The sequence below is a fragment of the Haliotis rubra genome, unplaced genomic scaffold (genome assembly GCF_003918875.1).
Source record: "Haliotis rubra isolate DU_JTF1 unplaced genomic scaffold, ASM391887v1 Scf2480, whole genome shotgun sequence".
NCBI classification, from domain to species: Eukaryota; Metazoa; Mollusca; class Gastropoda; order Lepetellida; family Haliotidae; genus Haliotis; species Haliotis rubra.
The window spans coordinates 10,254-26,941 of NW_025766537.1; the positions used below are offsets into that span (position 1 = coordinate 10,254).

The 16,688-nt window shown below is 51.2% G+C and overlaps 1 protein-coding gene across 1 annotated transcript; it reads right to left on the reverse strand.

The window, feature by feature from the left end:
• Positions 1 to 419: 419 nt before the first annotated feature.
• LOC124279240 (hepatic lectin-like) lies at positions 420 to 5,960 on the reverse strand. Its single transcript, XM_046715052.1, has 2 exons — positions 5,630 to 5,960; positions 420 to 741 (listed from the first exon to the last, which is right to left on the reverse strand). Exons 1-2 carry the CDS (start codon positions 5,850 to 5,852, stop codon positions 494 to 496), a joined length of 471 nt encoding a protein of 156 aa, XP_046571008.1. The 5' UTR covers positions 5,853 to 5,960; the 3' UTR covers positions 420 to 493.
• Between the last annotated feature and the right edge of the window lie 10,728 nt (positions 5,961 to 16,688).

Consider the following 16,688-nt stretch of genomic DNA (forward strand, 5'->3'; position numbering starts at 1 on the left):
ATGCCTTTGGACTTGGTTGATAGCAATATCATTCACGGAGACCTGGTAAGTTGGATATCGCACAAAATGCAAAGCCCGGTAGCAATATCCAAGGAAAACGTTCTTTTTTTGTTGTCTATCGAAAAATAACAATCCCTTAAACCTTGTAATTATCCTGTCAAAACGAATCATTTTCAACTTTAGAAAGAATAACTACCCGCCAACATTCCAGTTTATACAGAAGGAGCTCACTGAATTTTATAAGTTAACAAAGTATACCTCTGTCATTACTTGTAATAGAGACTACATCAATAAGGTCTGGTCAAACTGCCATGCTGTATTCTCCTAAATACACTTTCATGCAAAACCGTGTAAATGCTTAGAATAAATAAACAAATTATAAATGGATAAAATATCATATTATAAAATGTCATTCACGGGATCTTCTGGCCCAGACCAACAGGCAAGTACATGTATTACAAAGATATATTTTTGATATCCACGTATGGGATATTTACCAACAATTGCTGACATTTTCTGACATTGGCAGCTGGCAAACAAAACCCAACCGCACGGTGCACTTGGCGTCATGCCAGCGTCTGTTCACTTCACCAAAGCTGCGAATCATTAAACAGTTTTGTATGGTATTGCCCACTGCTGGTTCTCCGATGTCCCAAAAGTACTGGTTGATCTTAGAACCATTTGACCACACCCATATCCCGTCCTGTTGTTCGTCAGATCCGTCCATCCAGATGTTTGTACCTGGAAAACAGAACGTGTGTGAACAGACATTTTCTCCAATACCCCATTCTTCCCCAAATTAAATAAATTCGCTAAATAGAGTATAATATCGTCAGAACCAAAGTGGCTGAGGGGTAGCCTAGTGGTTGAAGCGTTCACTCATCACGCCGAAGACCCGGGTTCGATTCCCCACATGGAAGACACATGCACACTGAACGTATCGGTGACAAAGTTATGTCCGATGCAAATCCCTGGCTAGACTTGTACCTATGTTTCCATGTCTCTTTTGGCGGGCAGTTGACTTGCATTTGCGTCAGCGTTCGAAATAACCGCCGGCCCGGAGGCCAGCGCCGGTTGTTATTGTATCGGTCCGGCAGTTTCAAATACTTGCAGGCCCTTGTGACCTTCAGTAAATTATCTGTTTTTCGACTGGAATCTTTCCCAATTTTTTTTCTTTATTAACGTTCGGGATTCCATGATCCATCATGTTACGATAACTTACACCCGTGAAGGTCCGGGTTAGAATGAACCTTCAGTAACCCATGCTTGTCGTAAGAGGCGACTAACGGGATCGGGTGGTCAGGCTCGCTGGCTTGGTTGACACATGTCATCTGTTCCCAATTGCGCAGATCGATGTTTATGCTGTTGATCACTGGATTGACTGATCCAGACTCGATTATTTACAGCTGGCATATTGCTGAGTGCGGCGTAAAACTAAACTTACTCACTCACTACAATAACTTACAGCTTCACTTCCTGGTATTTCAGCTTTAACAAACAAAAACTTCGATGTGTGTCATAGGCTTCGCTAATTGATTTTGTAGAAACAGTGTGAAACTGTGTACAATGTAGTCTATTTTGTTTTTATTTATTTGCCATGTGCATCCTCCATTTCCTGCAATATTCCTCATTATATACACGCGGAAAAAGGTCTCACAACACCTATTTAGGTGATTATGTTTGTTTGTATTTATTACTTATACACCTGCAGAAATTACTTATTTATATAAAACACACACACAAATATATTGTGTGAGCTTTATGAAATATATGAACAAATATGCTATATTATGTGACATATGATACATGCATGTTGTTATATTGACTGAATAAATATATTGTCTACTATATATATCACACTCTGTTTTAATTAGTTTGTTAATTCGAGAACACTGGGAGTGAAGTCACTCATGTAGAACATCACCTCCCTTTTCCCGGACTGTCGACAAGTATTTTGGACGGATTATTTCTTGTTGTCGACAGTCCGGGCATAAACCGAATTATCTTGACCCTTCATTGACCTTAGATGCACGCGCTACGATCAAAGGCTAACATCACGTGCAATACGTGTAATCGTCGTGAAGCAAATATCAAGTTTCAGTTAACTTTTCCTACAGTTCGATGACTTGGAAAATCGTTGTTGACAAGCATATAATGGGCCCCCTGAAAAGACAACTGCTGACTTATTGACATGCGGAATGCTGGCATGTCATTCAGGGATATTGACATGTGCGGAATGCTTGCATGTCATTCAGGGATATTGCGTGCGGAATACTGGCATGTCATTCAGGGATATTGACATGCAGGATGCTGGCATGTCATTCAGGGATATTGACATGTGGAATGCTGGCATGTCATTCAGGGATATTGACATGTGGAATGCTGGCATGTCACTCAGGGATATTGACATGTGGAATGCTGGCATGTCACTCAGGGATATTGACATGTGGAATGCTGGCATGTCATTCAGGGATATTGACATGCGGAATGCTGGCATGTCATTCAGGGATATTGACATGTGGAATGCTGGCATGCCATTCAAGGATATTGACATGTGGAATGCTGGCATTTCATTCAAGGATATTGACATGCGGAATGCTGGCATGTAGTTCATATAGTTCAAAGCATAACAAAGTTGACAGGCTGAATATCAACAACACCTAATACACACCTCAACCCAAGTAGTTCGATCGGGAATGTGAACAACTTAAACGATATAAGTATAAGCTTTTGAATAAATTTAGAAAAACAAATAACATTGTGCATTGTAGAAAATACCTTGAAGTTAAAAAACAGTTCCAGAAGTGGTGTAGTGAAAAGAAAGCTGAATATGATAAAGATATACTTGATGACATTATTGATGCAGCGAACGATAAGAATTGTACACGATTTTGGAGAGCAATCAAAAGATATTGCTATGATAGTGTTTGCTCACACGTTATTTCACCTGAGGCGTGGCATGAATATTTTCAACAACTTCTAAACCCTGATAACGCAAATAATGACATTGCTGAACATATTTCTGATTTCTTGTCTAGTCACAATATGGACGATTGTGAATTTTGTAATAAGAGTGATATTGAAATTGCCAGCTGTATAAGTGATCAGGAAATTATCAATGCTATTAATGTGGTAAGGCACCGGGGGAGGATGGTGTATACCCGCCGAGTCAATTAAGGAGGTTTCTATAGTTTTGCTGCCTTTGCTAAATAGACTATTTAACCAAATCCTTGAGACGGGATGTTTCCCGTCTTATTGGAACTTAGGACTAATAGTCTGGTGTAAAGAATGATCCAGGGAATTACCGAGGTATCTCAATACTAGACACAATAAGTAAAGTATTTCTCTCCATTATAAATGACCGTATACAGTCGTGGGTAGAAACACAACGCCTTATCTCTGAATCACAAGCTGGTTTTAGAGAGGGATATTCCACCAGTGACCAAACATTTATTTTACATTCAGTTATCCATAAATTTATTAGAAAAAAGAGAGGTAAATTCTAATGTATATTTGTAGATTTCCAAAAAGCGTTTGATTCAGTGAACAGGAGCAACTTGCTCTACTTGTTGTTGCAAAGAGGTATTCATGGTAAAGTCCATAAACGCTTAACAATTATTTACAAGAACGTAAAGGCTTCAGTTCTGTGTAGTAAAACAACTATGACTGGCATGTTCAATACATCATGTGGAGTGAGACAAGGTTGTATATTGTCACCAGTATTGTTTATAATGACATTGGATATTGATGAACTTGTAAATGAAATAATAAAATCTGACGACAGTGGCATATTTATTGATGAATCCCTAAAAACATTATCAATATTGCATTTTGCTGATGATGTATCTATATTTGCAGATTCTGTTATCAATCTCCAAAAGAAAATAGATATTTTGGTAAGATACTGTAAGAAATGGGGATTAACTATAAACAAGAATAAAACCAAAGTTGTTGTTTTTAAAAAGGGAGGCGTTGTTTCGAAATATCAGAAAAGGTTTATTAATGGACAGTCCATTGAAACTACATCTTATTATAAGTATCTTGGTTTTGTATTTTCCTGCAGAAACATGTTTTCAAAAGCATGTGAGACACTTTCCCAACAAGCAGAAAAGGCACTTTACCCAATTAAACGTTTTATCAACAAGATACAAAATCTGCTAATGATGGCAAGATTAAGCCTGTACTTTTATATGGAGCTGAGCTTTGGGGATGGGAAAAACGTAAAATTGAAAAGGTTCATGCAAGTTTTTGTAAATATGTATCACAGATTGGTTCTAGGGCATCAAGTAAAGCAGCTCTGGCAGAATGCGGTAGTTATCCTATTGAAATATATGCCTATATTAGCCTTCTGTCGTTTAGGAGGAGGATTTTACGTCAACCGCCATATAGATATACAAAGAAATGTTATGAAATGTTAAAAAGACTAGATGATAATGGGGATGGTATCAAAAGTGAGAATGTTATTATTTAGATACGGTTTCGGTTATGTATGGATAGCACAAGATGTTGGTAACGAGAAATGTCTTCTGGAGAATTTTAAACAGCGTTGCAAAAATATTTATTATCAAGAGTGGCATCAATATATAGTTTTTTTCCGAATCCTTGACGTTCTATTCAACCATAATGCTTGGAAAATATCTTGTAACTATTACTTCAAAAGATTTACGGAGATGTTTGACAAAACGTCGTTGTAATGTACACGATTTTAATGTTAATTCGTGTAGATACTCCAAAAACTATGAAGCTGTGTTTTGTAGTTACTGTGTGACTGAACTAGAAGATGAATTCCATGTGACATTAGTATGCTCTCTTTACAATAAGTATAGATATTCGTGTAGATACTCCAAAAACTATGAAGCTGTGTTTTGTAGTTCCTGTGTGACTGAACTAGAAGATGAATTCCATGTTACATTAGTATGCTCTCTTTACAATAAGTATAGATATTCGTGTAGATACTCCAAAAACTATGAAGCTGTGTTTTGTAGTTCCTGTGTGACTGAACTAGAAGATGAATTCCATGTTACATTAGTATGCTCTCTTTACAATAAGTATCGTGCTAAATATTTACCTGAATACTGTCGTAATTACCCTCATGTCCACATGTTTATTGAATTGATGAGAACAAGCGATAAGAATACACTATTAGGACTTTGTATCTTTCTTCAAAAAGTGTTTGTACTTCGATCAAAACAAAAATCTCTGTGAACACATAATTGTAACAACTGTAATAAGATCTACATTCCCAGTGTGGCGCACCTGCATATCTTTACCTTACTGTTTTACACATGTTGTACTGTTGGCCTCATGGCCATATATACGTAATAAAGGATGATCAAACCCCATTTCAGCTCACCCTTTTTATAATTTGTTGTTTACGCCGCAGCAGGCAGCTACGTGACGGCGGTCTGTATATAACCGAGTCTGGATCAGACAATCCAGTGATCGACATCTTAGCATCGGTCTACACACGTTCCTTGGTAGTTGCTGGTGATTTATACAAGCATTTTATGTCGTTGATTGACACTTGCATTTGAAATAAATATAAATATTGCTCGTCGCACTTCTGGCAAAGACAATGCCGGTGGGACCTAATTCTTAACGCATTCACTCTGACATATGTTGTACAGACCCTTGGTTTCTGCGAGAGTGGTAAGGAACTCGTTCTTGTCCGCGTTGTCGACTCTGATGAGGTGGCCCTTGTCAGTCTCGCACGTGGTGGCCGCGAGGTTCCAAGTCACCCGTGTCTTGTCCAGCTTGTAGCACAGGTTCAGACGTCGGTTCCATGTGTAGCCATTGTCACAGGTCACTACAAACAAGTTATGAACTGTCATAAACACTGTGGGACATAGCATAGTGAAGCACACATCATCGACTACCGACTTAGGCGTAAATTCATGTTGGAACTGGTCTTCAGCAAACCATGCTTGTCAGAAGAGGCGACTAACGGATCGTGTAGTCATGCTAGCAGACATTCGTGGTACTCGTGTTATTCCGGGACTAGCCGAATCGTCTTGGAGGTTACGGAAAGGGGCGAGTGGTGACGAATGTGCACCAGTCTGCGAGTCATTCGTCACCACTCGCCCCTTTTTCGTACCCTTCAAGAAATTCGGCTTGTCCCGGAATAACACGAGTTGGTCATGAATGCGTGTCCCAATGCAAATCACTGAACAACAACAACAGCAGCAGCAGCAGCAGCAGCAGCAGCAGCAGCAGCAGCAACAACAACAACAACAAACAAAAACAAAACACACACTCTAGAAACGATTCTTTGTACAGATACAGATAACTATCGAATTCTTGCCGTTGTATGTTTGTGTGAGGCTGTCCTGTTCTATTCAGCAGAATGGCGATGGCATGTACATACACCACACAATCCAGTAAATGATATCTTGAGCGCTTAGTCGCGCTTACGACAAGGGTTCTTGGAGACCAGTCCCCACCCCAACCCACATCACGCCCCATACCTCCATGGGTTCTTGGAGACCAGTCCCCTACCCAACCCACATCACGCCCCATACCTCCATGGGTTCTTGGAGACCAGTCCCCACCCCAACCCACATCACGCCCCATACCTCCATGGGTTCTTGGAGACCAGTCCCCACCCCAACCCACATCACGCCCCATACCTCCATGGGTTCTTGGAGACCAGTCCCCACCCCAACCCACATCACGCCCCATACCTCCATGGGTTCCTGGAGACCAGTCCCCTACCCAACCTACATCACACCCCGTACCTCCATGGGTTCCTGTAGACCAGTCCCCTACCCAACCCACATCACCCCCCGTACCTCCATGGGTTCCTGGAGACCAGTCCCCTACCCAACCCACATCACGCCCCATACCTCCATGGGTTCCTGGAGAACAGTCCCCTACCCAACCCACATCACCCCCAGCACCTCCATGGTTCCTGGAGACCAGTCCCCTACCCAACCCACATCACACCCCGTACCTCCATGGGTTCCTGTAGACCAGTCCCCTACCCAACCCACTTCACCCCCAGCACCTCCATGGGTTCCTGGAGACCAGTCCCCTACAGAACCCACATCACGCCCCATACCTCAATGGGTTCCTGGAGACCAGTCCCCTACCCAACCCACATCACGCCCCATACCTCCATCGGTTCCTGGAGACCAGTCCCCTACCCAACCCACATCACCCCCAGTACCTCCATGGGTTCTTGGAGACCAGTCCCCACCCCAACCCACATCAGGCCCATACCTCCATGGGTTCCTGGAGACCAGTCCCCTACCCAAACCACATCACGCCCCATACCTCCATCGGTTCCTGGAGAACAGTCCCCACCCCAACCCACATCATCCCCCGTACCTCCATGGGTTCCTGGAGACCAGTCCCCTACCCAACCCACACCACGCCCCATACCTCCATCGGTTCCTGGAGACCAGTCCCCTACAAAACCCACATCACCCCCAGCACTTCCATGGGTTCCTGGAGACCAGTCCCCTACCCAACCCACATCGTGCCCCATACCTCCATGGGTTCCTGGAGACCAGTCCCCTACCCAACCCACATCACGCCCCATACCTCCATGGGTTCTTGGAGACCAGTCCCCACCCCAACCCACATCACCCCCCGTACCTCCATGGGTTCCTGGAGACCAGTCCCCTACCCAACCCACATCACGCCCCATACCTCCATCGGTTCCTGTAGACCAGTCCCCTACCCAACCCACATCACCCCCAGCACCTCCATGGGTTCCTGGAGACCAGTCCCCTACAGAACCCACATCACGCCCCATACCTCCATGGGTTCCTGGAGACCAGTCCCCTACCCAACCCACATCACGCCCGATACCTCCATGGGTTCCTGGAGACCAGTCCCCTACCCAACCCACATCACCCCCAGCACCTCCATGGGTTCCTGGAGACCAGTCCCCTACAGAACCCACATCACGCCCCATACCTCCATGGGTTCCTGGAGACCAGTCCCCTACCCAACCCACATCACCCCCCGTACCTCCATGGGTTCCTGGAGACAAGTCCACTACCCAACCCACATCACGCCCCATACCTTCATCGGTTCCTGGAGACCAGTCCCCACCCCAACCCACATCACGCCCCATACCTCCATGGGTTCCTGGAGACCAGTCCCCTACCCAACCCACATCACACCCCGTACCTCCATGGGTTCCTGGAGACCAGTCCCCTACCCAACCCACACCACGCCCCATACCTCCATGGGTTCTTGGAGACCAGTCCCCACCCCAACCCACATCACACCCCGTACCTCCATGGGTTCCTGGAGACCAGTCCCCTACAGAACCCACATCACGCCCCATACCTCAATGGGTTCCTGGAGACCAGTCCCCTACCCAACCCACATCACGCCCCATACCTCCATCGGTTCCTGGACACCAGTCCCCTACCCAACCAACATCACCCCCAGCACCTCAATGGGTTCCTGGAGACCAGTCCCCTACAGAACCCACATCACGCCCCATACCTCCATGGGTTCCTGGAGACCAGTCCCCTACCCAACCCACATCACCCCCAGTACCTCCATGGGTTCTTGGAGACCAGTCCCCACCCCAACCCACATCAGGCCCATACCTCCATGGGTTCCTGGAGACCAGTCCCCTACCCAACCTGGGACCGGTCCTATCCACCCTCCGCATCACGCCCCATACCTCCATGGGTTCCTGGAGAACAGTCCCCACCCCAACCCACATCATCCCCCGTACCTTCATGGGTTCCTGGAGACCAGTCCCCTACCCAACCCACATCACGCCCCATACCTCCATGGGTTCCTGGAGACCAGTCCCCTACAAAACCCACATCACCCCCAGCACCTCCATGGGTTCCTGGAGACCAGTCCCCTACCCAACCCACATCGCGCCCCATACCTCCATGGGTTCCTGGAGACCAGTCCCCTACCCAACCCACATCACGCCCCATACCTCCATGGGTTCCTGGAGACCAGTCCCCACCCCAACCCACATCACCCCCCGTACCTCCATGGGTTCCTGGAGACCAGTCCCCTACCCAACCCACATCACACCCCATACCTCCATCGGTTCCTGTAGACCAGTCCCCTACCCAACCCACATCACCCCCAGCACCTCCATGGGTTCCTGGAGACCAGTCCCCTACCCAACCCACATCACGCCCCATACCTCCATGGGTTCCTGGAGACCAGTCCCCTACCCAACCCACATCACGCCCAGCACCTCCACGGGTTCCTGGAGACCAGTCCCATACAGAACCCACATCACGCCCCATACCTTCATGGGTTCCTGGAGACCAGTCTCCTACCCAACCCACATCACCCCCGTACCTCCATGGGTTCCTGGAGACCAGTCCCCAACCCAACCCACATCACCCCCCGTACCTCTATGGGTTCCTGGAAACCAGTCCCCTACCCAACCCACACCACCCCGTACCTCCATGGGTTCCTGGAGACAAGTCCACTACCCAACCCACATCACGCCCCATACCTTCATCGGTTCCTGGAGACCAGTCCCCACCCCCAACCCACATCACGCGCCATACCTCCATGGGTTCCTGGAGACCAGTCCCCTACCCAACCCACATCACACCCTGTACCTCCATGGGTTCCTGGAGACCAGTCCCCTACCCAACCCACACCACGCCCCATACCTCCATGGGTTCTTGTTCCTGGAGACCAGTCCCCTACCCAACCCATCATCACCCCTTAGTACCTCCATGGGTTCTTGGAGACCAGTCCCCATGGGTTCCCACATCAGGCCCATACCTCCATGGGTTCCTGGAGACCAGTCCCCTACCCAACCCCACATCACGCCCCATACCTCCATCGGTTCCTGGAGAACAGTCCCCACCCCAACCCACATCATCCCCTGTACCTCTTCATGGGTTCCTGGAGACCAGTCCCTACCCAACCCACATCACCCCCAGCACCTCCATGGGTTCCTGGAGACCAGTCCCCTACCCAACCCCATCACGCCCCATACCTCCATGGGTTCCTGGAGACCAGTCCCTACCCAACCCACATCACGCCCAGTACCTCCATGGGTTCCTGGAGACCAGTCCCATACAGAACCCACATCACTCCCCCATACCTCCATGGGTTCCTGGAGACCAGTCCCTACCCAACCCACATCACCCCCTGTACCTCCATGGGTTCCTGGAGACCAGTCCCCAACCCAACCCACTTCACCCCTGTACCTCTCATGGGTTCCTGGAAACCAGTCCCCTACCCAACCCACATCACCCCCGTACCTCCATGGGTTCCTGGAGACCAGTCCCCTACCCAACCCACATCACGCCCCATACCTCCATCGGTTCCTGGAGACCAGTCCCCACCCCAACCCACATCACGCGCCATACCTCCATGGGGTTCCTGGAGACCAGTCCCCTACCCAACCCACATCACACCCCTTGTACCTCCATGGGTTCCTGGAGACCAGTCCCCTACCCAACCCACACCACGCCCCATACTCTCCATGGGTTCCTGGAGACCAGTCCCCTACCCCAACCCACATCACCCCCAGTACCTCCATGGGTTCCTGGAGACCAGTCCCCACCCCAACCCACATCACGGCCCATGGGTTCCATGGGTTCCTGGAGACCAGTCCCCTACCTCCAACCCACCATCACGCCCCATACCTCCATCGGTTCCTGGAGAACAGTCCCCACCCCAACCCACATCATCCCCCGTACCTTCATGGGTTCCTGGAGACCAGTCCCCTACCCAACCCACATCACGACCCATACCTCCATGGGTTCCTGGAGACCAGTCCCCTACAAAACCCACATCACCCCAGCACTTCCATGGGTTCCTGGAGACCAGTCCCCTACCCAACCCACATCAAGTGCCCCATACCTCCATGGGTTCCTGGAGACCAGTCCCCTACCCAACCCACATCACGCCCCATACCTCCATGGGTTCCTGGAGACCAGTCCCCACCCCAACCCACATCACTGTACCCCTGTACCTCCATGGGTTCCTGGAGACCAGTCCCTACCCAACCCACATCACACCCCATACCTCCATCGGTTCCTGTAGACCAGTCCCCTACCCAACCCACATCACCCCCAGCACCTCCATGGGTTCCTGGAGACCAGTCCCCTACCCAACCCACATCACGCCCCATACCTCCATGGGTTCCTGGAGACCAGTCCCCTACCCAACCCACATCACGCCCAGCACCTCCATGGGTTCCTGGAGACCAGTCCCCTACAGAACCCACATCACGCCCCATACCTCCATGGGTTCCTGGAGACCAGTCTCCTACCCAACCCACATCACCCCCCGTACCTCCATGGGTTCCTGGAGACCAGTCCCCAACCCAACCCACTTCCCCCCCGTACCTCTATGGGTTCCTGGAAACCAGTCCCTACCCAACCCACCCCCTCGTACCTCCATGGGTTCCTGGAGACAAGTCCACTACCCAACCCACATCACGCCCCATACCTTCATCGGTTCCTGGAGACCAGTCCCCTACCCAACCCACATCACCAGCACCTCCATGGGTTCCTGGAGACCAGTACCCAACCCACATCACGCCCCATACCTCCATGGGTTCCTGGAGATCAGTCCCCTACCCAACCCACACCACGCCCCATACCTCCATGGGTTCTTGGAGACCAGTCCCCACCCCCAACCCACATCACACCCTGTACCTCCATGGGTTCCTGGAGACCAGTCCCCTACAGAACCCACATCACGCCCCATACCTCAATGGGTTCCCTGGAGACCAGTCCCCTACCCAACCCACATCACGCCCTTATACCTCCATCGGTTCCTGGACACCAGTCCCTACTACCCAACCAACATCACCCCCAGCACCTCAATGGGTTCCTGGAGACCAGTCCCCTACAGAACCCACATCACGCCCCATACCTCCATGGGTTCCTGGAGACCAGTCCCCTACCCAACCCACATCACCCCCAGTACCTCCATGGGTTCTTGGAGACCAGTCCCCACCCCAACCCACATCAGGCCCATACCTCCATGGGTTCCTGGAGACCAGTCCCCTACCCAACCCACATCACGCCCCATACCTCCATGGGTTCCTGGAGACCAGTCCCCTACCCAACCCACATCACCCCCAGCACTTCCATGGGTTCCTGGAGACCAGTCCCCTACCCAACCCACATCACGCCCCATACCTCCATGGGTTCCTGGAGACCCTCACGCCTTCCTCTCCACCAGTCCTGGAGACCAGTCCCTACCCAACCCACATCACACGCCCCCCTCCATACTCTCCATGGGTTCCTGGAGACCAGTCCCCACCCCAACCCACTTCACCTCCCCTGTACCTCTATGGGTTCCTGGAAACCAGTCCCCTACCCAACCCACACCACCTCCTGTACCTCCATGGGTTCCTGGAGACCAGTCCCCACCCCAACCCACATCACGCCCCATACCTCCATCGGTTCCTGTAGACCAGTCCCCTACCCAACCCACATCACCCCCAGCACCTCCATGGGTTCCTGGAGACCAGTCCCCTACCCAACCCACATCACGCCCCATACCTCCATGGGTTCCTGGAGACCAGTCCCCTACCCAACCCACATCACGCCCAGCACCTCCATGGGTTCCTGGAGACCAGTCCCCTACAGAACCCACATCACGCCCCATACCTCCATGGGTTCCTGGAGACCAGTCCCCTACCCAACCCACATCACCTCTGTACCTCCCATGGGTTCCTGGAGACAAGTCCCCACCCCAACCCACATCACGCCCCATACCTCCATGGGTTCCTGGAGACCAGTCCCCTACACAACCCACATCACGCCCCATACCTCCATGGGTTCCTGGAGACCAGTCCCCTACCCAACCCACATCACACCCCGTACCTCCATGGGTTCCTGGAGACCAGTCCCCTACCCAACCCACATCACGCCCCATACCTCCATGGGTTCCTGGAGACCAGTCCCCTACCCAACCCACATCACCCCCAGTACCTCCATGGGTTCCTGGAGACCAGTCCCCTACAGAACCCACATCACGCCCCATACCTCCATGTGTTCCTGGAGACCAGTCCCCTACCCAACCCACATCACCCCCCGTACCTCCATGGGTTCCTGGAGACCAGTCCCCACCCCAACCCACTTCACCCCCCGTACCTCTATGGGTTCCTGGAAACCAGTCCCCTACCCAACCCACACCACCTCCCGTACCTCCATGGGTTCCTGGAGACAAGTCCCCTACCCAACCCACATCACGCCCCATACCTCCATCGGTTCCTGGAGACCAGTCCCCACCCCAACCCACATCACGCCCCATACCTCCATGGGTTCGTGGAGACCAGTCCCCTACCCAACCCACATCACCCCCAGTACCTCCATGGGTTCTTGGAGACCAATCCCCACCCCAACCCACATCAGGCCCATACCTCCATGGGTTCCTGGAGACCAGTCCCCTACCCAACCCACATCACGCCCCATACCTCCATCGGTTCCTGGAGAACAGTCCCCACCCCAACCCACATCATCCCCCGTACCTTCATGGGTTCCTGGAGACCAGTCCCCTACCCAACCCACATCACCCCCCATGGGCCCTGGATACCTCCATCGGTTCCTGGAGACCAGTCCCCTACCCAACCCAATCACCCACATCATGGGTTCCTGGAGACCCCTAAAGCACTTCCATACCACGCACACCTCCATGGGTTCCTGGAGACCAGTCCCCTACAAAACCCACATCAGACTTCCATGGGTTCCTGGAGACAGTCCCCTACCCAACCCACATCACGCCCCCATACCTCCATGGGTTCCTGGAGACCAGTCCCCTACCCAACCCACATCACGCCCCATACCTCCATGGGGTTCCTGGAGACCAGTCCCCTCTACCCAACCCACATCACGCCCCATACCTCCATGGGTTCCTGGAGACCAGTCCCCTACCCAACCCACATCACGCCCCATACCTTCCATGGGTTCCTGGAGACCAGTCCCCTACCCAACCCACATCACGCCCCATACCTCCATGGGTTCCTGGAGACCAGTCCCCTACCCAACCCACAACCCACATCACCCCTTTAGCACTACTCCATGGGTTCCTGGAGACCAGTCCCCTACCCACATCACACCTCAGTATACATCCATGGGTTCCTGGAGACCAGTCCCCTGCCCAAATCCCACATCACGCCCCATCCATGGGTTCCTGGAGACCAGTCCCCTACCCAACCCACATCACGCCCCCATACCTCCATGGGTTCCTGGAGACCAGTCCCCTACCCAACCCACATCACGCCCCATACCTCCATCGGTTCCTGGAGACCAGTCCCCACTCCCTACCCACCCATCACGCCCCTGTACCTCCATGTGGTTTCCTGGAGACCAGTCCCTACCCAACCCACATCACTCCCTGTACCTCCATGGGTTCCTGGAGACCAGTCCCCTACTCCAACCCACATCACGCCCTCCATGGGTTCCTACCTCCATGGGTTCCTGGAGACCAGTCCCCTACCCAACCCACATCAATAGCCTCCATGGGTTCCTTGGAGACCCTCCCTACAGAACCCACATCAACCCCAGGGTTCCATGGGTTCCTGGAGACCAGTCCCCTACCCAACCCACATCACGCCCCGTACTCCATGGGTTCCTGGAGACCAGTCCCCTACCCAACCCACATCACGCCCCTGTACCTCCATGGGTTCCTGGAGACCAGTCCCCTACCCAACCCACATCACGCCCCATACCTCCATGGGTTCCTGGAGACCAGTCCCCACACCAACCCACATCACCCCAACCCCATACCTCCATGGGTTCCTGGAGACCAGTCCCCTACCCAACCCACATCACACCCCCTGTACCTCCATGGGTTCCCTGGAGACCAACCGCTTGTCAGGGTTGAAGTAGCAAAACCTGAAACAGGTTACACACAGCTTTGAAATGAGCAGTAGTAAAGTTAAACCACAAATTTGTCAACCAAATATGTCACACAGTTCACCCTCACCCCCACTCACCATATGTCACACAGTTCCTCCAGTGGGATGAAGTTGGGCAGACACCCTCACCCCCACTCAACATATGTCACACAGTTCCTCCAGTGGGATGAAGTTGGATAGACACCCTCACCCTGACCTCCACTCAACATATGTCACACAGTTCCTCCAGTGGGATGAAGTTGGATAGACACCCTCATCCTGACCTCGACTCACCACATGTGACAGAGTTCCTCTGGTGGGATGGAGTTGGACAGACACCCCCATCCTGACCTCCACTCACCATATGTCACACAGTTCCTCTGGTGGGATGAAGTTGGACAGACACTCAACTGACCTCCACTCACCATGTGTCCACACACAGTTGCTCTGGTGGGATGGAGTTGACAGTCAACCTGACCTCACTCAACATATGTCACACATTTCCTCTGGCGGGATGGAGTTGGGCAGACTCTCTCAACCTGACCTCCACTCACCACTTATGTACGAGACCTCTGGTGGGATGGACAGACCTCTCAACCTGACCTGATCTCACTGTCACTGTCCTCTCTGGTGGGATGGAGTTGGATGTTACTTTCTCAACCCTGACCTGACTCATGCACAGTTCCTCTGGTGGGATGGAGTTGGGCAACACCCACCCTACCTCCTCACCATATGTCCACATGGATTTCTCGTCTGGTGGGACATTCACCCTGATGAATCACCATATGTCCCTGGTTCCTCTGGTGGGATGGGAGGAAGAACCTTGTCCGACCTCCACTCACCATATGTCACACAGTTCCTCTGGTGGGATAGTTGGACCACTCTCCTTGACCTCATTCCCCATATGTCACGCGGTTCCTCCTGGTGGGATGAGGATTGGACAGAGTCTCACAACCCTGACCTCAATATATATTTCTGACGGTTCCTCTGGTGGGATGGAGTTAGACAGACTTACTCACCCGACCTCCAGCTCCCCATGTCCTACGGTTCCTCTGAATTTGGGATTGAGAGTTGGACAGAGTCTCTGATACCGCTCCCCATATGTCACGGTTCCTCTGGTGGGATTGACGAATGACCTCCACTCCTGTATGTCACAGTTCTCTGGTGGGATGGTGGACAGACATCACCATATGTCACCTGTGGTGGGATGGGTGGGCAGACACTCTTAACCTCCACTCACCATGTAACACAGTTCATCTGGTGGGATAAGTTGGACAGACACTCTCAACCTGACCTCCCACTCACCATATGTCCACCACCAGTTCCTCTGGTGTGGAACAGCTTGACCTCCACTCACCATATGTTACACAGTTCACTGGTGGGATGGAGTTGGACGGGCACCCCTCACCCGACCTCCTCACCATATGTCACACAGTTCGTTGGGATGGTGGACGGGCCTCTGACCTCCACTCACCATGTCAGGATCTAGTTGGGATGGAGTTGAGCAGGCGTTAGCTGACCTAGAGCTCACCATGTCTCACACCAGTTCTAGCGGGATGGGGATTGGACAGACACTCTGCTTCTGACCTCCACTCACCATATCACCTGGTTCCTCTGGTGGGATGGAGTTGGGCGAACCTCTCTCGAACTCACATGCTTTTACCTCTCTGGTGGGATGGAGTTGACGAATTCTCCTTCCCTGATCTCCACTTTCACCATGTAATCACTGGTTCCTCTGGTTGGGATGGGTTGGTGAACACTCACAACCTGACTTCCACTCACCATATGTCACACTCTGGTGGGATGGAGTTGGACAGGCATACCTTGACCTCCGCCCGCCGTAGTAATCACAGTTTGCTCTGGTGGGATGGAGTTC

Bases quoted from the DNA above. Each gene is read 5' to 3' on its own strand.
- LOC124279240 (XM_046715052.1), bottom strand. From the start codon at position 5,852: ATGCTATGTCCCACAGTGTTTATGACAGTTCATAACTTGTTTGTAGTG. The intron at 742-5,629 runs GTCTGTACAACA...TCTGTTTTCCAG, and splicing joins CACTCTCGCAGAAACCAAGG to GTACAAACATCTGGATGGAC.